At 38.6% G+C, this 27,439-nt stretch overlaps 1 protein-coding gene across 1 annotated transcript in view; it reads left to right on the plus strand.

Annotated features, from left to right (window-relative positions):
- Nucleotides 1-27,020, plus strand: part of CCT6 (chaperonin containing TCP1 subunit 6) — a 45,713-nt gene extending 18,693 nt beyond the window's left edge. Inside the window, exons 5-10 of the mRNA XM_067159232.2 lie at nucleotides 5,378-5,592; nucleotides 10,221-10,560; nucleotides 17,769-17,916; nucleotides 19,944-20,084; nucleotides 23,104-23,272; nucleotides 26,588-27,020. Coding sequence (XP_067015333.1) covers nucleotides 5,378-5,592; nucleotides 10,221-10,560; nucleotides 17,769-17,916; nucleotides 19,944-20,084; nucleotides 23,104-23,272; nucleotides 26,588-26,660 — 1,086 coding nt within the window. The 3' untranslated portion in view covers nucleotides 26,661-27,020. The remainder of the gene's footprint in view (nucleotides 1-5,377; nucleotides 5,593-10,220; nucleotides 10,561-17,768; nucleotides 17,917-19,943; nucleotides 20,085-23,103; nucleotides 23,273-26,587) is intronic.
- Nucleotides 27,021-27,439: the final 419 nt, after the last annotated feature.

Below are 27,439 nucleotides of genomic sequence, written 5' to 3' on the forward strand. Positions count from 1 at the left end.
TCTGCGTTACCTGTGCGACGTACAGTACTTGTGAGTAGTACCATAACGTTTGGAACACCGTGAGTCTACGCTACTCTTGCTTAGTACCGTAACTTGAGAAATACCATGGTTCTACTTTACTAGCGATAAGTACCATTATGAGGGACCATTGACCTGGATTTTGGACAAGAATCATCGATTCAGAATTGTACTTTGTAAGCAGTCCCTTGGTCAGTAATACTACTTTTTCGATACAGTTTCTGGGAAGGTGAGGCATTGCGGGTCGGATCCGCTGATTGTTTTAAGTTTGTAATCATTGAATGATAAGAATTTCATTGGGTCCGTATTGAATTGAGATTACAATTAAATCTATATATATAAAATAAGAGTTTTGTCTGTACATTGCTCAGAATTTGAAAAGAATTGTATTTCTGTATCGGTCATGTCCAAAGTAACAAGGAAATGCACTTTTTACTTTTCCGTAATTTGTCTGTCTGTATGTACACGCATCATGAGAAAACGGCTGAAGAAATTTCAATGAAAATCGGTATGTAAAGTCGGGGGAGGAGCCACTACAATCTAGGCTATAAATAATTTAATTCACGCTGAGTGAAATGGTAGTTGAGGGGAAGGCCTAAAATTTAATTCTCAAATATTTATCTTATTAGTGGTCCTATCGACAAATACTACATAACTAAAGTTATAGAGAATACAATTTCCAATCATTCATATTTTATTCGGCTTTACCGTAGCGACTGTGATAAGAGTGGTATTTCAGAGTCAGAAGAAAAGTAAATGTGAAGTCCTACAATATCGAAAGCGCATAACATTGATCAATAATATTATATTGACCATTGTTTGTTGTGATGTTCTTTGTCTCTTATTCTGCCACTCAACTCCGATAGATGGGATTACTGCTGCATACTGAGTATAACAGCCTGACTGAATACTGGCGGGAAATAGCAGGGGAGTTAGAATACTTTCTTCATTAGCATGCCATTCCTCTGGTTCATACATTTTCTGATACTGCTGGTACGTAACATACTGGTTCATCATGGTATTCCAGTTATTCGATCCCTACTCTGACGCGCTGTTTTGAATGAGCAGTGTGCACATTTAGGCCTAAGGCAGAGGCTCGCTTAGTAGTATTGGTCTAGAATTACTATTTAGGCCTATTCCATTTTATAAGACTACAGTTCACTAAATAACTCAAAATTCAACCCTGAAAAGAGCCGTTTCTTAAGAAAAGCTTCTTCCTCTTCACATTTATTAAATTGTACGTTACCGGGCGAGTTCGCCGTGTGGTTAGGAGTGCACATCTTTGAGCTCTCATCCGGGAGATAGTGGGTTCGAACTCCACTGTCGGCAATCCTGAATATGGTTTTCCTTAGTTTCCCATTTTCACACCAGGAAAATGCTGGGGCTGCACCTTAATTGGCCACGGCTGCTTACTTCCCATTCCTAGGCCTTTCATGTCTCGTCACCATAAGACCTATGTGTGTCGGTGCAACGTAAATCAAAATAGCAAAAAGAAAAATATTGTATATTCATTTTATTCCAAATTAGCAGTGAAAGGAGGTTTCTCCTTTGGCTTGGAGGAAAAATTTGCCTCAAAGTCAGATAGATTTTTCTGCCGCCATTATAGTGAATTGAGATTTTCTGACTCATCGGTACTTCTAGGAAACAGAGTAGTAAAGGGCATAGTTTTTGCCCTGGGACTCTCCGCTATTCGACCCACCGCGCCAAAATAAAGACAAACAGTATTCACGCATCACGGCTGTCTGAAGCTTGGTCATTCAGCTCTGGAACTTTGGACTGTTAGATTGGCAGCGTAGTTCTGTTCTTTAAAAGTAAGAAAATGTGTAGTTTTCCATTTGATCGAGTATTTCATATGAAAGCATTACTTTTAATCGTGTCATTCCTACTGATGTTATTGTAATTACCTGTGTTCATTTCAGTTGGGAAAACCACTAAGACAGTCTTCCTGAGGATGTAAAAAGTTAGGTGTCTGCCATTTAAAGAAAACTCCCCAATCTCATTGTGACTGATTGTAGGCAAGCGGTCCTACCATTACAATGAAAATTTCCTAACCCAGTCTACACATGAGAAAAGACGTTTGGTGACTACCCCATCGCATTTCTAGCGTAACGTTAATAACTATGCAATTTAATACAATTCTGCTCACAACATGTACACTACATAACCTAGAATTCTGTATACAATGTAGAATTCCGTGGTGAAGCACGGGTACATCAGCTAGTTAGTAATATATTGTGGTTCCACCTATTCAATACAAGAAAACTTATTAATGCAATGTTACATTATAAGTCATTCACATATTCATTGATCGCCATCTTTTTGAATTCTAACCAGTGGATCGATTTTGGAATTATTGTTAACTTTCAGTATTGTGGGTTGGTTCTGCTGATTATTTTTAATTCATATTTATCCTTTCATTCATCATCACATTTTAAATTCTAGTCATTGGATGAATTTTGGACTTTTACATTGTCATTGCATTTCATCTCATTTCATAACATTAGGGGCCAATGACCTAGACCTTAAGCCCCTTTAAACAAGAAGAATACCGGGCGAGTTGGCCGTGCGTGTAGAGGCGCGCGGCTGTGAGCTTGCATCCGGGAGATAGTAGGTTCGAATCCCACTATCGGCAGCCCTGAAGATGGTTTTCCGTGGTTTCCCATTTTCACACCAGGCAAATGCTGGGGCTGTACCTTAATTAAGGCCACGGCCGCTTCTTTCCAACTCCTAGGCCTTTCCTATCCCATCGTCGCCATAAGACCTATCTGTGTCGGTACGACGTAAAGCCCCTAGCAAAAAAAAAAAAAAACAAGAAGAATCATCATCATAATCTTCAATTTTTAGTCACTACCTCTTGATCGATACAAAAGCTGTTAATACCAGTATAAATGGTCTGTTATTGGACATTATAAATTTTCCAGCTAACTCATTCTTGTTGCCAGCGTTTCGCCCCCATGTGCTAGGCTGGGCTCATCAGTTGGTACCTAGCACATCTACCAAGATGCTGGATAGTGCATACCGTGGAGGCCACTGCGTAGGATGGCCAAGCAGGCATCAATTTTTGATAATGAGACAAAGTCTCTCATAGTGCATTGGCACTGCTGGTAGCTACAATTAGCCTACGTAGTGTCCTCCACGGTATGCACTATCCAGCGTCTTGGTAGATGTGCTAGGTACCAACTGATGAGCCCAGCCTAGCACATGGGGGCGAAACGCTGGCAACAAGAATGAGTTAGCTGGAAAATTTATAATGTCCGATAACGGACCATTTATATTGGTATTATAAATTTACTCATTCGGAACAAAAATTTCAGATTCCGTATGGGAATCAACATCTATATCACAACAGCTGTTTCCGGAGAGGGTTAATACGGTTTTAGTTAACCCTGTGCTGAAATAGCTTCGTGAGACGCGTGACTCGTAAGAATGAGTTAAAATATTAACCTTAAGCTAACAAACCCAGGTTTAGAGTATATTTAACCCACATTGATGAAACTGGGCCTAAGAGCAGTGGCCATGCATAAGCAAGTTCATTCATAGAATCTATGAAGTGACAGTGAGAAAACAAGCTTTCTCTGCAGGCTGATACAATGCATAATCAGTGTGAAAAAAGGAGAGAGCGGGAGGGAGAGAGTAAAGGAAGCATGCGTGATTGGGTTCCGCCCTCTCCTGAATGACGTGTGACTTACTTCACTTCTTACGACAGAAGCTGCTATTTAAAAGTATTGTGTGTGAAGTGCTCAGCCCGAAGGCTGGTTTGGTCCTCGACAGCTCAGCTGAGGCATCACTGAAGAGGCGTTCTAGGGAAATGAGTAGCGAGCTAGTTTCCTGTTGCTTTCCTCACTGAGCTAGAAGTTGTGATTACATATCAGTCTGCCAAGCTCACTGAAATGCCTGCATCAACTGACCTTATGAACATTTTCACACCTTTCATAATAGGGACTAGCTGCATAAGGGATGGAATTACTAGCATCACTCATACCTCAGTCACTTTCATGTTCTCAAAGCCAAATGAGACAGGGCAGTGAAAGTAACAAGTTTATCCTAGCCTACACCAGAAGAGAGAATAATACACCCACGGTATCCCCTGCCTGTCGTAAGGGTCGACCAAGGGATGATTAAATTAGAACCATAAGAATACTTGTGATGAGGACGTGCGGAATGTCACGGGTCGACGTTACTTGAGACTAGTACCACTTTGGGAGGAAAACTATGGGTCTACATTACATAGGAGCAGTACCATTATGCAAGAAATATTACGGGTCTGGGAATTGTTTGTTATAGTGGTCATCCATTGTGTGTACTCCACCAGTCGGCTCCACTGTGTTCAGAATGGGTCTGCGTTACGTATGGTCTATGTTGCCTGTGATTAGTGCCACTAAGTGAGAAATACCATGGGTTTGGCTGGCGCCCGTAATTACGGTAGTACCACTATGCTAGTAAAACCCTGGGTCTGTGTTGCCAAAGAGTAAGAGTACCGTTATGTGAGGAACATTCCAGCCCTGGGTTCGATTCCTGGCTGGGTAAGGGGTTTTCAGTTGTAAATGATTAATATCCCTGGCCTGGGGACTGGGTGTTTGTATCCTTAACGTTCCTTTCCTCACATTCAACACACTACACTTCCTCCATTCCAATTACACACAGGTTCATATCACATGGTGCAAGTAGGGGCAAATGATCTCTCTAGGTGACGCCCCGAATAAATAACTTTTTTTGTTTTTAATGTGAGGAACACCATGGGTTTGTGTTGCCTGTGGGCATTGCCATAATGTGTGATACACCGTGGGTCTACATTGCCTATGATTACTACCACTATGTGAGCGGCACCATGAGTATACGTAGCTTGTAGTACATTCGTAATTCCCACCATAAGAAATTTAAATTAGCGTTCCTGGCCACGTTGTGTGCACGATGCGCCAGCGACGACTGGCCTGGGTGAGGATTTGTTAGGGAACTTAATTTCATGGCCCGAGCGTGTCGGCCTACACTGCTGCAAGGAGCGTCAGTCTCAAGCCATTTAGTTCCACTAAATGAAGAACACCACGGGAAGGATTTTGGACCCCTTTAGATGATATCATCCCAGTAATGATGGCATTGTGAATTGGATCCACTGATTGTTTTGTTTCACAATCATTTTTTTCATATTTTTCATTTTAGATTCAAGTCAGTGGATACATTTGGAAGTTTTAATTTTCGTTTCGTTCACCTTGTATCATTAGGGGCTGTCATCATCGTCAAAAATATTTATGTCTAAAACAACTTGTAGTCCAGACATTACAAGGTTAAAGGTAATGTTGTTAATACAGGTGCGCTATTTTGTACGGTTTTTTGTTGCTAAGATCTCATTTGTTATTTTTAGGTGTGTGTGGATGCATTGCTGGCCATTAGACAGCCTGGCAAGGAAATTGACCTCCACATGGTGGAGCTCATGGAGATGCAGCACAAGACTGCTACAGAGACCAAGTTGGTGAGAGGTCTCGTGTTGGATCATGGTTCTAGACACCCAGACATGCCTAAGAAGGCGGAGAATGCCTACATACTTACCTGCAACGTTAGCATGGAATATGAGAAGAGGTGAGACTATCTAAAATCCTGCCATGTTGTATACTTGATTTGGTTCCTTAGGAAAAGTTGTGTTAAGGTAAATTGTGTTGTGGCTTTCAGTGATTGTTTTCCTGCAGAGTACTGTTCCTTGGCCCTCACATCTTTTGAGATGTGTGGCAGGTGCGCTTCTTTTAGCTCTTGCCAGCATTACTTCAACTTAATTTATGCCAGTCACCTTCATCCGATTTCCTATTCAGCATCCCTTTTCTGGCCTTAGTTGTATTTCTATTTTCAAAATTTGGTGTACAGGTATTATTTGTATCAAAGATGGAACAGTGCTCCTGTTATATTGAAAGATACTGGAAGATGGCAAAAGATGGAACAGTGCTCCTGTTATATTGAAAGATACTGGAAGATGGCATTTTTCTGGCCAATCTCTTCCTGCCAAAAGCTAGAAGCATTCTGCGTACAAATCGTGTTATTTGCATGCCATGAGTTTTAAGTAATATCATGTCTGCTGTGAGTTTCCATAAGTCGTTCACGTTAAGTTCCACTTTATTGAAAAGGGAGAGCAATTTTGTAATCTCACTGTGGGAAGAAAGTACAGTTGAAACCGGTTAAGACGCCCCTCTCTAGCGCTTTTTGCTGGTTATTACGTCATTTATTCCAAAGTCCCAGTTCATGTACTACTAAATACATGTTAAAGAAACCTGAATAGCATATTTACATCACTCTTTAGTACATTCGTAATTCCCACCATAAGAAATTTAAATTAGCGTTCCCGGCCATGTTGTGTGCACGATGCGCCAGTGGCGACTGGCCTGGGTGAGGATTTGTTAGGGAACTTAATTTCACGGCCCTAGCGTTTCGGCCTACACAGCTGCAAGGAGCGTCAGTCTCAAGCCAGTCTTTGATGTGGGCGTGTTTGTTTGGATCCTGCAACTGTAGCTTGTGTGACATTTTGGTGCTTAATTTTATGTTTGTAAGGGCATTGTGTAGCAATGTATGTAAATTAGGCCTACTCTACTTTCACATAGTGGTTTGCAGGACATTCAGTTATGGAGAAGAAAATAGCTAGACAGTTTACAAATGATGAAAAATAAAGTTTATTGAGAAAGTGTATGCAGGTGAACTTATCAGAAGCCCATTAAAAGTTCACCTGCATACCAGCGTCACTGGGTAGGGTCTGACACATCCCACTCTGATGAGTCTAGTGTCAGACCTAAGACGAAACGCTGGTTAATAGAGCAAACGCCTGAAAAGCCTTACATCTGATCTGTTTTTGACAAGCTCTATTGGTGAAAAATATCTAATTCCCTCCATGGGAACTTAGAATTTTCCATAGGAAAGTTTGATAAACCATTATGTTTTAAGGGCATTGGTACTTTCCATGCAAGTAGAGGGCATCTAAAATGCGTACAGTACATTAATCCAATGAATAAAGCACTTACACAGGGGAGCCAGTATAGATTTCTCCTCATCTTGGAATCATGCTTTCTTTTTCTTTCGTTGTGTGAGGTTATGTTTGTCAGCGAGTTATCTAAGTGCATTATTTGAATAATGTAAATACACCTTGTTGGATACATTATGGAAATAGCTTTTTTCCATGGCATTTGAAAAGTTGAAACTGTGAATCAAGGTTAATTGTATGCAGTAACGGGTCTTAAAATATTTTTAGATGCAGCAACATATTTATGGGAAATCCACCTAAGTAGGGTGGGGGAAGGTCTGTTAAAGGTGTTGAATTCTTTTTATGGGCATACTTATTTCTCAAAACCTGAAGGTGTTCCAGACGTGCAAATAGGTATTGGGAATCTCCTTTAAAAATAAAGGTTTTTTAAATTATTATTTTTACTTAAGAGGAGGCTTGCCGCAAATGTGGTTTACAAAGAGTTTCTGGGGTAAATGAAACTCAATTTTTCGGTGAGTTTATATAACTTAGGGATTTTCAGATGATGTCTTAGTACAGTACGGAGGAACGATTACTTTTATCAAATTACAAAATCCACGCGAGCGAAGCTGCGGGTAACTGCTAGTTTAATATACTGTACCATGTCCAGCCTGTTATTTAATATACCATACCTTGTCCAACCCCAAGACCCACACCTTCTTTCTTGCTATTCTTCTTTCTTGATCTTGGCCAGCTGTGGATCATGTGAAGTAACTTCATGATTTTCTTCCTCTGCTATCTTCCCAGTATTACTTCATTCTTTCAAATGTTCCTTTTCTCCATCTGGACATTTTTCTTCTGCTTTTCTTTCTCTTGGAACCACCCAAACTCTTCAATCCTCTCTCTGAAAATGACCCTATCTAATATCTCGTTTCTTGTGATACCCAGCCCATCCATATCCTGTTCAGTTTCAATGAACCGTCCGATGTGTGTTTTTGGGATTTTTATCAAAATGATCAAATATTATCTTTGTTAGCCTCTCTGGATTCACCCGGACAAAATGGCCGCAAGAGGTAATCCTCTTTTTTTCTGATACTGTAATTGATTTTTCAAATAGTTATTTATTGTTCCTTTTCATCAATTTTCTTTTTTTCCTTGGACCAAACATTTTTCTTAGAACTTTCCTCTCCTTATTTTCTAATTCATCAGTTTCCTCTTTTTTTGCTGAAGACCAGACATAGAGGCACTCCAGTTTTACAGTATGACAGTGTTGTATTGATGAGGTTTCACTTTTATTTACATTGATTTTTTGTTGTAAATTTGTGATCTTGTATACTTGGCTTCTTTATCAAGACCATGAGGCAGAATTATTTCTCTCAGGTACTTAATTTACTTACTTTCTTAATTTTTCCATTTTTCTTGTTAAGATAGTTTGGAGCATTTTTAATGTTTGTCATAAATTCTGCCTTGTCAAAAGAAATTTGTAGCCGTGCTTTTTCTGTTGCTTCTTTGTTCTGTTGCAGTATCTGTATTGTCTGATAGAATGGGTGAATCGTCTACAAAGTCTAAACAGTTCATCTTAATATCCGAGTTTTTGTATCCATTTCTGATTTCCTGAATAGCTTTTCTCTGGAGTTTGATTTTTCCATTCTTTATTCACTTTCTCTGAAACACATTTAAAAAGTATTGGAGAAAGATTATCACCTTTGTTTTGATTTTGAGATTTTCCCAGGAAACTTTATTTTGGATTTTGTGTTAACACTATGCGCCCAGCGGTAGTAATATTACTACCACGACATTTGAAATTATCACTTGAAAGCTATTCATGTTATCGAATTAGTTTTTGTTGTAACGTGTTGTCGATTTTCTTAACTATTGATAGGTGGTGTTATCAGTCGGTAGTGATTGGTGGTGCAACTTGGGACAAAGTTTTGTAGCCATGTGCACTCAGCTAGATCTTATCTAATTGCTGACATACGTACTTCTCGCACGCTCTGGTTCGATAAGCTCAGATTTATGTGCACGTGTTCTAATGATGGGTTATATGACTTCACACATTTAGAATGAAAATCTAGTGAGTCAGCAGTCTGCAATCATCTGTCAGGTAGTCGATTTATACTGTATATTGAGATATGAATCCTGGACCTAGTACAAGTAAAGGAAATCGTACGCATGGATACAGCCCACGGGTAAGTGAACAGATTATTACGGAACTTGTAAACTTTCTGTATGAAAGTGATTGTGAAGGAGGTGAAAATCTACAAGCTCCTTAGGATGATGAATCAAGAACCAATCGCAAAAAGACGAAGGGGGATGAGAAGCACGGGGACACAGTGGGAGCAAGATATTCCTCCTGTGAACAGGCCCGTTTTTTCTTCCCCTATTGAAATTTTGTGAACGTTTGGCAGATGATTTTGTGAGTAGTGTTGCTGCTGAAATTACTGAAGAATCACGAGCATCATCTACAGGAAAACTAGTAGGTAGAGATTATTTTCCACATAGAATAACTGTAGTAAACGTGAAGAGGGAAGGACTCTTGCAGCGTACGTGCAAGGTTTGCTATGACAAGTCCAAACACAACACCGAACGTGCTGTGAAGAAAATGACGACCGTATATTGACATAAATATGATGTGGGTTTTTGCATAGGAGAATGTTTCGAGTGTTACCATAACAGAATTAGGTATTGGGAATAATAATGTGTAATTCTGTAGTTCAGTGGCTGAAAACCATCAAACTTTTCTGAGTGAATTAGAAATTCAAGTGTGTGAACAAGGATAACAAAATGTACCAATATTGTAGCCTGATTTTATTTCCGGTGCTGGAGGTAAGCATTTTGAATTGATTTCATGTGATAGTCCACTTTTTCTAGAATATGTTTATAAATTTGTTTATTTATTCTGCAAAAACTGACAAAACTGATTTTTTTCTGACAGTTTAAATCACACCAGTACAGGGTAGGGACACTATCTTGACTCTTCCGGGCTCATAATATTAATGTCTGATTAATTATTGCTAAAATCCTTTTATCTGTACCAAATTCTTCTACGTATAGAACACTGAGGAATGTATCTGTCAGATCAAGTGCTTTCTTGAAGTTTATTATTTTCACTTTCTTAATCTACTAATTTTTTCCATCATTAACCTGGATTTAAGGATATGTCCATTATTAAAATATTGTTTTCTTGTCTTAAGAAAGGAAATAGTGTTGAACTCTAATGCAATAACTTGAGCCTTAGTTTATGTGATTCCCTGTTGCTCCTTTTCAGTGAGGTCAATTCTGGTTTCTTCTACAAGTCTGCAGAGGAGCGCGAGAAGCTTGTATCGGCAGAGAGGGAGTTCATTGAGAAAAGAGTACAGAAGGTGATAGATCTGAAGAAGAAGCTTTGTGACGGAACTAATAAGAGCTTTGTTGTTATCAACCAGAAGGGCATTGACCCAATGTCTCTGGATATGTTTGCGAAAGAGAACATCATTGCACTCAGGCGGGCCAAGCGCCGTAACATGGAGCGGTTGGCGTTGGCCTGCGGTGGGATGGCCATGAATAGTGTTGATGACTTAACTGAGGAAAACCTGGGATATGCTGGTCTAGTCTATGAACATGTCTTGGTAAGTGGTTAGTGATACGTTCTTATGTCTTTCTCCAGTTGTTCCCTTGCATAAGTGTGTGGGAAAATATTTTTAAAATGACCATATTGGCCTGAATATTGACCATATTGACCTTGCATATAAGACAGCAAAATTTTTTGGAGGTATTTATAAGAAAAATGATATAATGAATGTAATTAAATGTTGTAATCTATCAGTTTCATGTCCGTATTGATACTTAGTATCTATAATCACAAAGAATGGGTACTGTCCACCTAATCAATACTTTATTATATCTTGTTACTAAGCAGTACCGGTTTCGACCTTCACAGAGGTCATCTTCAGCTGATCATAAGATCTAAAGTTAACTTAAAATAATTTTAAAAACATTACTAAATCTAATGAAGAATGTCACATGATGTGAGTGATAAGATTAAAATATACAATGATATGATGTATCTTCTGGTTTAAAAACAAGCGTCAAAATTCTATGACATGTAAGTGTTACATAAATTTCTAGTGTACCGGTACTGTTTGTGAGTAGTAGATAATTTGGTGAAATACAATTTCAACAAGTAAAATGTTTATGGCGTTCTTGAAGTACACTTTGAAGTTCAGTCCATATTGGTGAATCGTTCTATACATTCATTGGTATGTTTATACTAAACATTCTGGAACATTCTATGATATGGATGTAATAAAATTTATCAAATAATACATTAAAATACGAAAAAATGTTCACATGATTCTTGTGGTACGTTTTGGAATTATATTAATTTTGTACATTCACAGATATGTTTGTACCAAGCATTCTAGAATATTCAACTATGTATGTTTTTTTTTTTTTAAGTTCATATGATTAAGAATGTTAAATAATGAACATGAAAATATTATGGTGTATCATTAGTTTTCTTGGTACTAATCTCGTTAAAAGATATTGAGTAGGTGCAGATGCTCCCTCTTTGTAGTTTTGTTGTTGGACATTCAGTAATATAATCCTGTTGACTGGTCGAATGTGTACTGTTAGGGAGCACGTCGTGTACTGTAAGTTAACTTTAGATCGTATGACCAGCTGAAGATGACCTCTGTGAAGGTCGAAACCGGTACTGCTTAGTAACAAGATATAATAAAGTATTGATTAGGTGGACAGTACCCATTCTTTGTGATTATAGATAGTAATTAAATGTTGTTCAGTTTCTTCTATAACCATACTCTGCACGGTTTTACTTCTAAATTGACGTTTCACGAAACAAATGAGTGTCGCCTTACCCCTGTTGCCAGCGTGCTACCGTTGCGAGAACAGCTGATGTAATACGTCCGCAGTAAACAGCTAATGAAAGGCCGTTCTCAGAAAAGCGAATGAATCAGGATTAAGAACAAATTCAGAAAAACTACACTTACCAACAACATCCGACACTAAAAAGAGAATACATTATTAAGAATAAAAGAGATTGAGGAAATAACACATCACTCACCGCTACTGGCTGGCACCGGAAGGACATTATGTCCTACAAAGGGAAAACTCCACTGACCTCAGTCACTTTCTTGCCACTTGTCTTTTCTGAATTACACTGGGACATGCTAAATACGCAACCAATACACGGACGTAAATAAAACTACAGCTATATTTTTATACACTGAAGTATTAAACCTGTATCGTACTAACTCAAGATAAGCTAAACTGTGAACTATGCTATACTATAATAGAGAGATAGACTAATATGAAAAACACTAATTACTGAAGAAAAATGCGAAAGATCACGAACCGTACCAAATATCACACACGTTGAGAGAGATAAATTAACCACGTGGCGAATGTAAATATTAGAGTTGGCAACTAGGTTTCAAGATCGCACTGTTGCAAGTAATCAACTTCATTTTCTGTATCAAAATTTAATCACTAAATTTTACAATATTTAAAATTCTTCCACAGTTTTGATACTTTTTTTGCCTTTTGGCAAATTTTTTTATTTGTCAACAGTACACGTTTCGGTCCTTATTTAGGAACATCCTCAGCTGTTATTGTACCTTAGGTGAATTGCTAAGATTTAAAATACATTAATTTGCAGGTACGGTACATTGATTCATTTAAAAACTACTGAAAATACCAATTAAATTAAATGATATTAAAAATAATGTAGGGGTTAGTGTGTTAATAATGTGAGAGCGGATGATTACATAGTTGGTCAGCTTAATCATCCGCTCTCACATTATTAACACACTAACCCCTACATTGTTTTTAATATCATTTAATTTAATTGGTATTTTCAGTAGTTTTTAAATGAATCAATGTACCGTACCTGCAAATTAATGTATTTTAAATCTTAGCAATTCACCTAAGGTACAATAACAGCTGAGGATGTTCCTAAATAAGGAACGAAACATGTACTGTTGACAAATAAAAAAACATTTTGACAAAAGGCAAAAAAAGTATCAAAACGGTGGAAGAATTTTAAATATTGTAAAATTTAGATCGCACTGTGGCGATATGTCGATATTAATGACAGCTTGGGATTGGTTGGATGTCTGTTTCAGCGCAAAACCACCAGACAGGGTCAAAATCGCAAAACGTCGAGTTAGAAGTAAAGCAGTGCGGAGTATAAATTAATTTTAAAATTGCTAAAGTAAATCAAATAAAAAATTTAAAAAATATATTATGGGCTTTCCTCGGTTTCATTATGTAAAGCTGATTGGCAACCTCTTTATCAGCGTAATCTATGACCGTGGTTTACGAATACATTGTTCCATAGTATAAATATTTGTATCTCGCGCAGTGTGGGAAAACAACGGGTCCATAAACTTCGAGAACTCAGGCAACTCTGATACAGGACATTTGTCTGTTTTTTGACACCGCTGGAGAACCTGTAAAGTGATAAACAATTGGTTGGTTGTCACTATTACTAACCCACACCCGGGCATTATGTTTTGCTTTTGCACATGGGGCTTTAGGTACTTTTTCACAGTCACTTGTATCGGATGATCTGTCACTTTCACTTAAAATTTCTTCTTCACCATCACTGTCTAATACGCTTTAAATTAACTCAGCAATAGCATTGCTGTCACTGGCCTTTACTACACCTGGAGCCATGGCTAAGAGACCGAATGACGCCTGATAAGCAATGTTTGTGCTTTCAGACACGTCATCATTTCCCCTTGTCCAGCTCTTGCCAGGTCGGGGTGTTGATGGTATGCCATTACTCATTTTTAGGCTATTGTTATGATGGTGTTGCCACTCCAAAAGGTTCAGAGGCTACAATTGGGTAATAAATAAGGGTTCAAGTTCTTAGCAGGAGAGCTGCAAACATGCCACATTCCTGTTCTATTCATAGAAGTTTGCGAAAGGGTGGAAAAATATCTAATTCCCTCCTTGGGAACTTAGAATTTCCATAGGGAGAGCCTTATACGAGTGATTGGAATATAAGCTTGTACATATGACTAGACTTGGTGTGGCACGTGAATGTCTCCTCATTTGAGCTGAACACACAGTAAACCTCATGATGATTCCATATTGACTTACAGGTCATTAAAAATTGACTCACCGGGCGAGTTGGCTGTGCGCGTAGAGGCGTGCGGCTGTGAGCTTGCATCCGGGAGATAGTAGGTTCGAATCCCAGTATCGGCAGCCCTGGAAATGGTTTTCCGTGGTTTCCCATTTTCACACCAGTCAAATGCTGGGGCTGTACCTTAATTAAGGCCACGGCCGCTTCCTTCCAACTCCTAGGCCTTTCCTATCCCATCGTCGCCATAAGACCTATCTGTGTCGGTGCGACGTAAAGCCCCTAGCAAAAAAAAAATTGACTCATAAGAGAAAATGATATTTTTCTGCCTTTCAATACACTGAGAAAGACTTTACAGTATTAAAAAATAGTGAAGACATTTTTTTATAACACCAGAACGTTTCGATGCCCGTTGGACTATCATCAGCTTCCTAATAAATAACTTTAAGAGACATTATAAAATATTACTAGAAACATATGTTACATAAGAGATGGTGTGTTGTGAAAATCAAAAGTTTGTCATCTTATTACATTCTTGTCATATTAAAAGGAATTGTTCTTGTTCTGTTGGTGAAATGGACAGCTGTTTGAGTTAATTATGAGAACTCCTCCTTTCATCTCTGGTGAACTCTTGTTTAACACAGGATGGAGCTTATGTGGTATAGAAAGAGGAGGCAAGGACAAATATGGAAACACGACTTCATACACTGCAGTCTTAAATTAGAGAGGATCTCTCCTCACAACCCCAGTTCTTTTACATACGTCTCTTCTCGGTCCCCGACAAGCTCGTTTCTCTTCCTCGGCTTCATCAGGCGGGCAGGCATGAAATCTTGACAGATTTTTTTAAGTCTTGAAGCAGGACGTTTAGGATGAGAAGAAAGCCAGATAATGACAGTAAAAGGGAAGAAACATAAAAAAAGGGGTAAGCAAATGGTAACAGATTAGGAGCACAGGATAAGTATAAAAGGAGAAAAGGATCCCAGTGGTAAACTCATGTCGTCATCTTGAGTGGTGCAGCTCTTTTCAGGAACACCCCCAATGGAGGTGAGCTGCATATGCCATTTCATCCACATACCAGCCCTCCTGCCATTCTTAAATTCCTGGCAGTACCAGGAATCAAACCTGGGCCCCCGAGGACGGCAGCTAATAACACTAACCATTACACTACGGAGGAGTGGGGTCCCAGTGGTATGTTAGAGGTATTGGAATTAATAAACATTACATAATAGCGTGTACATGTTTCAGCTCTTTTGAACCATCATCAGTACAGTTGAGACATAAAATACGAGGGCCAAAAAAAAAAAGTAAGTTACACTAGCTTGCTGCGAGAGCATGCTGTGTTTAAAGTTAGAAACTTCATAATTGTTCTGTATTGAACTGAGAATCACAATGTTAAAAAGGGAGTTAAGAGGTTCCACCTATTCAATACACTGATATACAGTTACACAAACTTATGTTACAACATGTTTAATTCGGGACCGGCTTAGACACATATTTGGTGCCATCATCTGTCGATTAAAAGAGCAGGGCAAACGGTATACAATTATCAACACACACAACACAAAATATATGACAATGTTCACACTCTAAAGGTTATATGTAAAAATGTAACACTTTCATCAAGATGAAATATTCAATTGAAGTTCATAAGCAACGTGACAGTCTTGTACACTCCTACTGTGAGTGTTGAAATCACATATAATGATGTTGAATTAATGGATAAGAACGAGTTAAGGGATTTGATTAAACACATTAAATCTTGAGGGTTGCCTTGTTATATTGTGATAAAAAGGATCTTGAAGGATGCAGCTATGTACAGTTGTTGCTAGGCAAGGAATAACATGCTTTTGTTTTATCGGCACGTCCAAAGGTGGAGAGCAACATGTGTGAGCTCCTAAGATATATTGTAGGACCTAAGTTCCTCAGTTTGATGTAGATATGTGAAGTCTATAGAAAAAAGGAAAATGAGTTAGAAATAAAAATGGGGAGAAAATTGGTAAGTTAAAAAACAAGTAATATTATGAGGCTCACCTTGTTCAGCTTGCCGTGGTGGCTAGACCTTAACCTAAACCTTAATGACTTACCTGAGAAACCGAACATCCTTTTTGACTTCCTTATCTTGGTTTTTAAAAGCTTCAAGTTGACAAGTAGGTGGTCGATCTTTCACGTCATACACAACACCTCACGCTACTTGCCTCTACTTCAATGCCCCCATGATCCACCTTAGACAACTTCCCTACCCCCACAACCCTTAATCCCTCCCCTTCTCCTACCTCTGTTCATTATCTGTCCTTACACTTCATTTATTAGCTCTTCTAAACACGCCTGAGGATTCATTTCCCGTATTGGAAAATATGATCTACAGTATAGGCGTCAGGCTCCGAGGAGATTGTAGCCGAAACAGCTTTGACAGATGACACCATACAAGTGGAATCAGTGACTAAAGCTAGTGATAACGTGGAAGTTAAAGTACTGACCGAAATATTGTCGACTCCAGCATACCCAAGCACGTTAAAACTGTAAACGACTGTTAATGACTGTAAATATATTATAACCAGTTCATTATCACTTACTAATGTTTACGAAGCTAATATAAGACCTTGTACGAAACAATATGGAGTGGCACCTCATATCGGTATTTGTTGTAATCTGTTCTAACATAGAGGTAACTACAGCCCTACCTGCAGTTACCAGTCGTTGCGCAGATAACTGAAGAAGCCGATAACTGTTGTTTCGGAAACCAGTCGCGCAGATAACATACTGTGAGTAACTGTTAAGAAGCCAATAACTGTTTTGGAAACTCATTTTAAACATATCACAATGTTAAGTCACTGATAACTACACATCTGCAGATAACTATCAAAGGTTAGAGAAGGGTCCACCTATTCAATCTCATTAACTTGTATAGTATAATAAACTGTGAAATACCAGATTGTTTAATTTATTGTGTTGTATGTGAGCATATATTTTTCCGTTTGGATCGTGGCTGAAGATGTGGGGTCGAAACTAGTCCCAATTATGCACTATACAAGTTAATGGTATTGAATAGGTGGACCCTTCTTTACCCTTTGATAGTGATTCATTGTCAATATGGACCATAATGAAATTCGTAACCTAATGATCTACAGATAACTCTCATTCCAGAAACCGGCCAAAAAAGTCACAGGTGTAAATTTCAGAATTGAATATCGAAACAGACTTTCAACGTATTAGGTCGTGTTACGTACATGTAGTACGTGTGGAAGAGATGTTAGGTACAGAACAAAAATGGCCAGCCGGACACCAGTGGGATCCGAACCCACAACCTCCAGATTTCGCGTCGGTTGCTCTACCAATTGAGCTATGGTGGGTTCGGATCCCACTGGTGTCCGGCTGGCCATTTTTGTTCTGTACCTAACATCTCTTCCACACGTACTACATGTACGTAACACGACCTAATACGTTGCAAGTCTGTTTCGATTACAATGCGGTTGTGAAAATTCAATATTCATCAGAATTGAATACATTGCGAGCATAGGGAATTTGAGGAGACCAACAAAAAATGTACATGATGGGAAAACGCAAAAGCGAGTTAATACTGTATGTTACAGTAGTCTCTCTTTTTATGGGCTACAGTGCTTTTTTTTTTTTTTTTTCCCTGTGCATTTTCTTACTTCAGTCCCATATTTTCTCATTAATTTTGATTTCCAGCAGTAATTGTATTATTTTTTAAAATGTATTACTTTTGTGCAGGGTGAGAACAAGTACACGTTTGTGGAGGAGTGCAAGTATCCCCAGAGTGTGACGATACTCATCAAGGGACCTAACAAGTTCACACTAGAGCAGATCAAGGATGCCATTCGTGATGGTCTGCGTGCAATCAAGAATGCCATCGATGATGGTGAGTTGGAGAACTGTTGAATGGATAATGTATAGGCTTCAGAGGAAGGGGAGTTACCACCTTTTGGTAAATAATCACCACTTCGACCACTCAGATTCACTCAGGATCAGACCATATTTATTTCCTATCCACATTCCTTATCCTTCGTTGAATTCCCATAGCCTTGCCCTGTTTTAAACCCGGGTCTTCCTTATCCTCTTTCTACCAGGCTGTTGTCGAAAACAGCTGAAGGAAACATGCTAGTAGCAATGTCACATTTACTTACATAATTTTCAGACTCTTTTAGCATTGTTCACACCAGGCAAATGCTGGGGCTGTACCTTGATTAAGGCCGTGGCCACTTCCTTCCAACTCCTAGGCCTTTCCTATCCCATCGTCGCCATAAAACCTGTCTGTGTCGGTGCGACGTAAAGCCACTAGCAAAATAAAAATTTTCTCTGAATATGATCACTTAATTTAAACGGTGTTGCAACTCCCATTTTTCTTACCCATTGCTAACGACTATTCACTTAACATATGTAAAAATAATAAGCTCATTTATTTATATATGTATTTATTTATCGTGTGGCTTTTAGTACTGGTAGTGTCTGAAGACTTGTTCAGCTTGCCTGGTGCAGTTCTCTCCGTTTGAAGCCCATGAGCACCCTGCATGTCTGGATATGGGGATTATGATAATGAGGTAGTAAGATGGTAAAACGCAGTCTCAAGTCTCCATCCGACGGACAAATCGCCATCAGTATCGTCATGCCCTCACTCCATATGAAGACTCTGGAGAGGTTTGGAATTGAATCCTGGCTGTTGGCATGCAATCGAATGATTAAAAATTGTATACCACCACCGAGCGAGTTGGCCATGTAGTTAGGGTTGCGCAGCTGTGAGCTTGCATTTGGGAGATAGTGGGTTTGAACCGCACTGTCAGCAGCCTTGAATATGGTTTTCCATGGTTTCCTGTTTTCACACGAGGCAAATATTGCGGCTGTACCTTAATAAAGGTTGCTTTCTTCCTACTCCTAGCCCTTTCTTGTCCCATCGCTGCCATAAGACATATCTGTGTTGGTGCATAGTAAAGCAACTGGTAAAAAAATGAAGTGTGTAGATGGTAAAGGATTAAGTTATACATTTGAATGTTTATTCAATCCATTCATTCGATTGAATCTGACGGAGAATGTATTTCCAAAGAGTTATACCATCCAGTGAAGTTGGACTCTATTTTGTCATCGATGTATCATACACCTAACCTTCCTTGGTAAATCTTCTATACCATGATAACTGCATCAGAATTCATTCTGTGGTCCCCGAGATTAGCCCATACAAACACCATCGGGCACACGCCAGATTCTTTGAGACAAAATTTATTCTTCTTCTCTTCCCTTGGTTGAATTTTAATGACTTCAAAAAAGATACGGTATGCACAAAATTGATGAAATAGAAGAATAGAAGAAGGTGGATGGATCAGATTTGGAAGGACATTAGAGAAGCTGGATTGGATGTGGTGGAAGTAATGGAGCAGGAAAAGCGGAAGGACAGAAAGGAGTGGATGAGGCTTGTTAACCACACCCGGGCGACTGAAGTGGGACATTGATGATGATGATGATGATGATGATGAGATATGTCTATACGAGGTGGACTGATCTGTTCGAAAACATGCTTCAGTCATTCATCATACAAACTTGCAAGATTGGTTCTTTCAAGCTTTTGCTGCCCTTCACTGTAGAACATCATGAAAACTCCGTCCCGTTCTAAATAGTTTATATTTAGCTCTTTGTCCTTCTGCTCGAAATTAAAACTATGAAATGGCATAAGGATCCTCTTCTCTTTACTGAAGGATGGTCTTTTGACAACTTTATTGTTAACTGCACCATTAGCATGGTTAAATTTTAAATAGATGTTTGTCAAATCTGGATTTTAGACATGAACATCCTTTCTATAGCCATGGTAACAATTTGTACAACCCTTCCTTATTGTAGTATGTTATATAGAAAACTGTGATATTAGACAAGTTAGATAATAACATGCAATGATTTCAGGTTGTCTCATTCCTGGTGCTGGAGCATTTGAACTGGCAGCTTATGGGGAGTTACAACGATTTAAGGATGAAGTGAAAGGGAAGACTCGTCTAGGGGTGCAAGCTTACGCCGAAGCTCTCCTCATCATACCAAAAACTCTAGGTAAGTGTTCATAAGGAATTTTGTTTTGAAAATTACAAAATAGCGATATTTTGAGCGAATGAGTTCATTGGTTACTTCCGGTTTACAGTAGGTTACGAATCATCAACAATGTCCAAAGACAATGCTTTGTCCCTGCAACCATTGTTCTCTGTCCTCAGCTCCTTGTTTTATTTCATAGTAGGAACCGTAATGAAAATTCTACGCTAAATCTTGAAGAAACTTTTCCTCGTGTCGTAATCTGCCTTTCTTACCTGTGATTTTCACCTTCCAGCAGGTTGGTTACAAGGGTATTATGTTGCAAGAAGTGGCCAGGGAATTTAGCTCTTCTTCTGTGTATCGTTAGCATTAGTTCTCTCTTCCCTTGAATTTCTTTCAGAATACCATTGTTTGTTGTCTTTTCAATCCATTTCATCCGTAGCATTAGTCTCTAGACCCCACATGTCAGACGCTTCCAGTTGTTTCCAATCCTAATCTTTGATTCATATCCATACATCAGCATTGCAAATTTCTTCCTAATTCAGAAATCTAAATGTGCACTGATGAAAAGATTTCTCTCATTAATAAATAGAGATGGCCGAAGTGACTGCCAACTGTTTCGAAACGTTCGATACGGTACGACACACTTCCGTCTCGGACTGCAAGACGAGCAGTGTCTCGCGATGACACAATGAAGCGATGTGTCGACACATCGCGCACTTCTGTTTCGGACTACAAGAGAAGCAGTGTTCCGCGATGGCATGGTGAAACATGAACCATGCTTCATGGCTAAGTTCAGTTCACCGAATAAATTGTTCGACATTCTGGTAACGATAAAATATGAGGTTCATGAAATATTTTATGAGCAAATGTACAAAATACAGTATGATAAATAGATGGTGTAAAGTATAATAGTACTAGTATATAGTAATATTACACGTTTGCTTCTTCACTAAGCGCTTAGAATGACACCAAAAGGGATCAGTTTTACACTTCAAAAGTAGGAACTAATTTTAATAATTATAAAATGATTAATGGAATTTAAGAAGAGTTCAAAATAGGTATTCTATGTAAAATATAAAACTTAACCTAATCCAGTTACAAAAGCATAGTAAAATAGCAGTCTTAAGTATATGAACTAACTTGAATAATTATAAAATGAGTAATGAAATCTAAGAAGATTCCAAAATCGGAATTTTATGTGCATTAACAAACAACCTAAACTAGTTATGGAAGCATAGTAAGATAGTTAATAAACTACATGAACTAATTTGAACGATTATAAAATGAGGAAATTAAGTCTAAGAGGAGTCCAAGGTTGGTATTATAAGTATCAGCTTGACGTAATCCAGTTTAAAAATCTACTTCAAATTGAAGTTTAAAAACATAATTGTTGAAAGTGTTGCACTTGACAAACGGGAAGGTCTTTCTGTTATAGTATGACCCTGCTTTGAAAGTAATGTCCTTTTTCTGTGTAAAACTAAGACTTACATTGCGGAGTATATTGTTCTTTTACTAACCTGAATTGCTGGGGCCGATGACCTTCGATGTTAGGCCCCTTAAAACAACAATCATCATCACTAACCTGAATTGCGGCTCAGAATATGAAGAGAGTATTAAGGAGTGTCGGCTCATTTTTAGGGCAATGTCTGCTGAGGTGAGAAGATAAAGCACTGTCACTGTTGCAAAGCATTGATGTAGGTGACGTGGGCGGAACAACTGGAGTTTCTGTTCACGCGACACTGCTTCGAAACAGTGAAGCGTTGCCGTGTCAAGGCATCCAGACAGCTTGATTGTGCTGGCTCAGTGTTTCAGAGCATACACGCACTAGCCATCTCTATTAACCCCTATGCACCCGTAAGCGGACTGGTATGCGCTCGAGCGGCTGGGCCAGGACTGCACAAACGGACTGGTACACCGGAATGCAAGGTCGCATATTGGAGACATTTCTGACATCTGTTGGCTTTTACCAGAAACATTTCTAATTGAAATCTGTTCTTGGTGTCTCAAAATGTCACCAGAGTCCTCCAGTATGCTTCTTTGGCAAAGAGAATTGATTAAAATATTGATCGAGAAATCTGTATTCTGTTGTTGACAAGATGGCTGAGAAGGAAGTTGCTTGCTCGCGCAAAATGCTCAGTAATAGCAAAATTCGAAGCATATTTGATGTTTTAGGCTCTGATTTCAGCAGTGTTAGTGAGGAAGAAGTTATTAGTGATCTTGTGCATGAATGAACACGAAATGTATCACCAGAGATCTTTCTCGTAGTAATATCGCACGACATGGAATGCCGAATGAATTTTCTCCCGCCCCTCATGATCCGATTGCGACTGCCGGATTTGAACCTACGATCTTGGTACCTGGATATGAACACTTTACCACTGATCCTCAGACTGAATCTTAATAATAAGACACACACGGCTGTAAGTTCGTATTTGGGATAAAGGTTCGAATCTCATCATTCGTTTACTCTAGATTTCTTTCCCATTAGTTCCTTATTTCCAAATCAGGCAAATGTTAGGCTCATGTCATATTGGTTTTCTGTTATTTCCTTATTTCAAAATTAGGCAAATGTTAGGCTTGTGTCATATAATTAAGGCCATAACACACACTAAAAAACTTCCGAGGTTAGATAAGTTAATGAAAAATTTAAGATTTCAAAGGGATTTGGTGTGTGGTATATTCATGTATTCTTCTGTTTTTTTGTGTTGTGAGCAATAGTGTGGAATTTCTCAATAATATAAAACAGGTCCCGTGATATTACACGCAGTCTATCACCCACCATACTGTTTTAACAGAAAGCTTGCATCACCCAGGTTGCATACTAAAAAGATGGCGGATTCCTAGCAATGTCAGAGCATGGAAATCATCCATAAAACCATAAGTTTTAAGCAAACTCCCAACTTTTATGAAAAATCGGATATAACTACAATGTGCTATATAGAGTAAGCTCTTTGTCATTATGAATTCTTGAATAATGGACTTGTACTGTGACTAAGTTTACCCTTGATGATCAGTTTTCTCTGTCGCTTATTTTTTCCAGCTATCAACAGCGGCTTTGATGTCCAGGACACGATTGTGAAGCTGCAAGAGGAGTTGCGGACTGCAGGTGAACCCATAGGTCTAGACATCAATTCAGGCGAAGCTCTTAAACCTTCAGATACTGGCATATATGACAATTATATTGTCAAAAAACAGATCATCAATTCTTGGTAAGCATCAGATGTTATCTTACTCCTTTATAGGCCTTACATTTTTCCTCTCCATTTTTTTTAACCCTTTGAAATAGGGATATGAACACTTTACCACTGATCCTCAGACTGAATCTTAATAATAAGAGACATACAGCTGTAAGTTCGTATTTGGGATAAAGGTTCGAATCTCATCTCTATAACAGAACATTCTGTTGAAATCACATGAAACAATTTTCAAAATTTCTATATATTTATATTTATCTTTTGAGGATACGATTAGTGTAGTGGCTTAGCTGCTGGCTATCCTACCGGAGGGCTGATGTTCCCTTCTCAGTCAAACCTGGGTTGGAATTTTCATGTGAAAGTGAACACATTAATGTTACATTCCTAGTAGAAGTTGATTCTTGAAGTTCAAACTTCAAGAATCTGATATGAGATATTCTATAAACATTTAATATATTTCTATCAAGTATATGAAACTCTATTGTACGATTTCGACCTAGCAGCATTTGCAGGCTTGATACTTGAACTATTTAATTTTTCATCGAGTTTCATAAACATTTGGAAGCACAGTGCCGGTCAGCTCATATGTCAAGAACTTGCTTCTGGCTTCATTTATGTGATTGATCCTAGACTTCTTCAGGTTTTTGGGAACTTTCAACATGCGGTGCTAATTCGTAAAGTGTTCCAGAACTGCAACTGGTGAAAGATTTGCATTGTTTTTAATATTTTAAGTGATCGGCTGATGACCCGGAACAGTGGTCGAAACCGGTACCGCTTGTAATCAACTAGGAATGTAACATTACATTTCTTATTCTACATGTATTAAAAAGGTTGAACCACTATATACCTTATTTCAATTTAATTGTAGGCCTTCACATTTAGTTTTCTTCAGACTCTGAAATACCACTCTTATCATAGTCGGTACGGTAAAACTGAATGAAACTTAAATGATCGGAAATTGTATTCTCTATAACTTTTGTTATGTAGTACTTTTCGATAGGACCAATAACATAGGTATTTAAAACTTAAATTTTAGGCACCGTCCCCTAAACTACAATTTCATCCAGGGTGAATAAAATTGTGCAGTATGCCAGCTGATGAGCCCAACTGGCAACCAGGAATGAGTTAGCTGGAGAATTTATAATGTCCAATAACGGACCATTGTATATTGGTATTATAAATGTACTCATTCAGGACAAATATTTCAGGTTCCCATCTGATGGCCAAGCAGGCATCAATTTTTTGGTAATGAAACACAATCTCTCGTAGTGCATTGGCAGTGCCGGTGGCTGCAAGTAGCCTACAGTGGCCTCCACGGTATGCACTAGCCATGCCTCTTGGTGGGTGTGCTGTGTGCCGGCTGATGAGCCCAACTTGGCACACAGGGGCGAAAGAATGAGTTAGCTGGAAAATTTATAATGTCCAATAACAGACCATTTATACTGGTATTATTGTCAACACGTGAACGGAGAGAGTTAAATACATACTAAAGAAACCTGGATAGCACACGTACGTCACTCTTTAGTACGTTTGTAACTCCTACCATAAAAAAATAGTGTTCCTGGCCACATTGCATGCACGATGCAATAGCAATGACTGGCCTGGGTAAGGATTTGGTAGAGAACTTAATTTCAGCAGCAAAATTAGCGTGTCGGCCTACAGTTGCAGGGCGCGTCAGTCTCAAGCCAGTCTTTGGTGTGGGCATATATTTGTTTGGATCATGCAACAGTAGTTTGTGAGATGTGTTGGTGCTCATGTTTTACGTTCGTAAGTGAATTGTGTAACAATGTATGTAAATTAGGCCTACTGTACTTACGTATACAGCTCACGTGTTGGTGCTTAATTTTATGTTCTTAAGCGAATTGTGTAACGATGTACATAAATTAGGCCTACTGTACTTTCGCATAGTGGTTTGAAGGACTTTCAGTTATGGAGAAGAAAAAAGCTAGACAGTTTACAAATGATGAAAAATTGAAGTTTATTGAGAAAGCATATGGTAATCCACACATGACTAGATGTTTGACGTTCCTATGACAACTTTAAACGTAATTGTAAACAACGCGAATGTTCAAACCTAACCTTAAATTTAATAGTGTAATTGTTTTAAATTTTTTAGCACTTTCCCTCTTTATGACCTTTTTTTTTCGGTCCCCACAAAAACGTCCTAACCATTTTTGGCTGTATTTATTGTTGTAAGCTTGCATTCGAGAGATAGTGGTTTCAGACCCCACTGTTGGGAGTCCTGAAGATGGTTTAGCATGGATTTCAGTTCACACATGGCTGTACCGTAAGGCCACAGCTGCTTCCTTCAGTCTTGGCAACAAACTGCTTTAGTTAATGTGGTATTAAAACACTAACAAAGAAGAAATTATTGACCATAATTATTTTTTCATTTAACTCTAATCTCAGAGTCACTACATTGCTTTCAATTTTTGTTTTTAACATATTTTTTTCAGGAAGTTTTTTCGTTCTGGTTAACCATATTCTACTGTTCCTATTCTGAGCCCTATACCCCTCCCTGATCCAAGATGGAAGAGTTCTCTTCTCTGATGATATAGGAAGAGATCAAGCAAAATCATCAGCTTAGGGACAAACAGGAAGGGCATCTGGCCTCATAAACCCTAGCCAAAACCAAACAGTCTGGATTGCTCCAGCAACCCCAGAAATAACTGGAAGGAATTTTTAAAAACTGCAAATCGACATACCGCTTGTGGAGCAAAGCAGACTCAGATATAGACGTGCAGCCATTTCCACTGCTTTCCTAGAAGACAAATTCAACATCCTTAGCTCATGGAATGAAAACTGGCAGCAAAATTATCTTTCACAAAGCCAAAGCTTGTCCTGCAGAAACCACCTGGTTTTGATCAGCTCTGAGCGATATGGAAGAGACACTCAACTGAATCTGGAGTAGCCATGGAAGGTGTGCAGATGCCCTGCATAAGTGGGGGAAATACCCTCATAAAAATGTAACAGAGCTGCTGAGAAGCAAATAGCTGAACATAAAATGACTGAGGCAAAAGTGGAGTATACCCTGGAGGCTTTAGTGACTTTGCGACAGCGACAGCTCGCATAGTAGATTAAACAATCTAGATATCGGGATAGTTTGTATATTTAGTGTAGGTTCTTGTATTTGTTGGTAATGCCGGAGACTACAGTGATTCCGTCAGTGATGTTACCTGTAGTGTCAGTTTACAAAACTGTTATATGCTTATAATAATAATCCACTGTATTTTGTATGGTGGGTAAGATACATTTGGAGTCTCATATCCACTTGTGTTGTAATGTTATAGCATAAGTCATATGCTGACAAAAACCTTTTTCTTGTTGCAGTTCCGTGATTGCAAGTAACCTCCTTCTGGTGGACGAAATAATGCGTGCTGGAATGTCCTCGCTCAAAGGATGAAACCTCTGAAGAATTTATATGATCTCCTCAATAAGACTTAACGATTGCTTATTTCTAACGAACTAGGCATATAACTTGAACGATACCACATCAATGAAAAGTCGATGCTGCCTTTATAAGCTATTTCTTTAAATAATTTTTGTAAGAGAAAAATAGCTTATTACTCATTACTAATATAGCGTACCTCTTCTGCCATGTTGCATTTGTCACTCTGTTTTAAGTTTAAAATCTAGCACAGTTTGGTATACCTCATAATGATGTAAAAATTGTATTTTTCTCTTGAATAGGAGAGAAAAATCTGCACTTAAAATTGTAAACTCTGTAAAGAGAAACCATTAATAAAATTTCCTTTCATAATTATGAATAGTTTGAATTTTAAGACCCTGATTTTTGCAGCCTAGTTGTCAAGTTCTCAAGAAAAGAACTTGTTAACCCTTTGCAATCCCCATTCAGTCCACCATTGCTTATATGCAATTCAGGTCTATGTTGGGGCCTGGCCTAACTTTGTTAGATTTTTCATAAATATGCAGGAAAATGTGCAGTTTGTGTATAACAGGGTGGCAGGCAGTAATGCCGAGAGATTGTCGGGCTGAGTGGCTCGGGCAGTTCGCTGGCCTTTTGACCCCAACATGGCAGGTTCAATCCTGGCTCAGTCCGATGGTATTTGAAGGTGTTCAGATACGTCAGCCTTGTAACGGTACTTTACTGGCACATAAAACTCCAGCAGGACTAAATTGCAGCATCTTGGCATCTCCAAAAACCAAAAAATGTAGTTAGTG

This window comes from Anabrus simplex, chromosome X, assembly GCF_040414725.1.
Source record: "Anabrus simplex isolate iqAnaSimp1 chromosome X, ASM4041472v1, whole genome shotgun sequence".
NCBI lineage: Eukaryota > Metazoa > Arthropoda > Insecta > Orthoptera > Tettigoniidae > Anabrus > Anabrus simplex.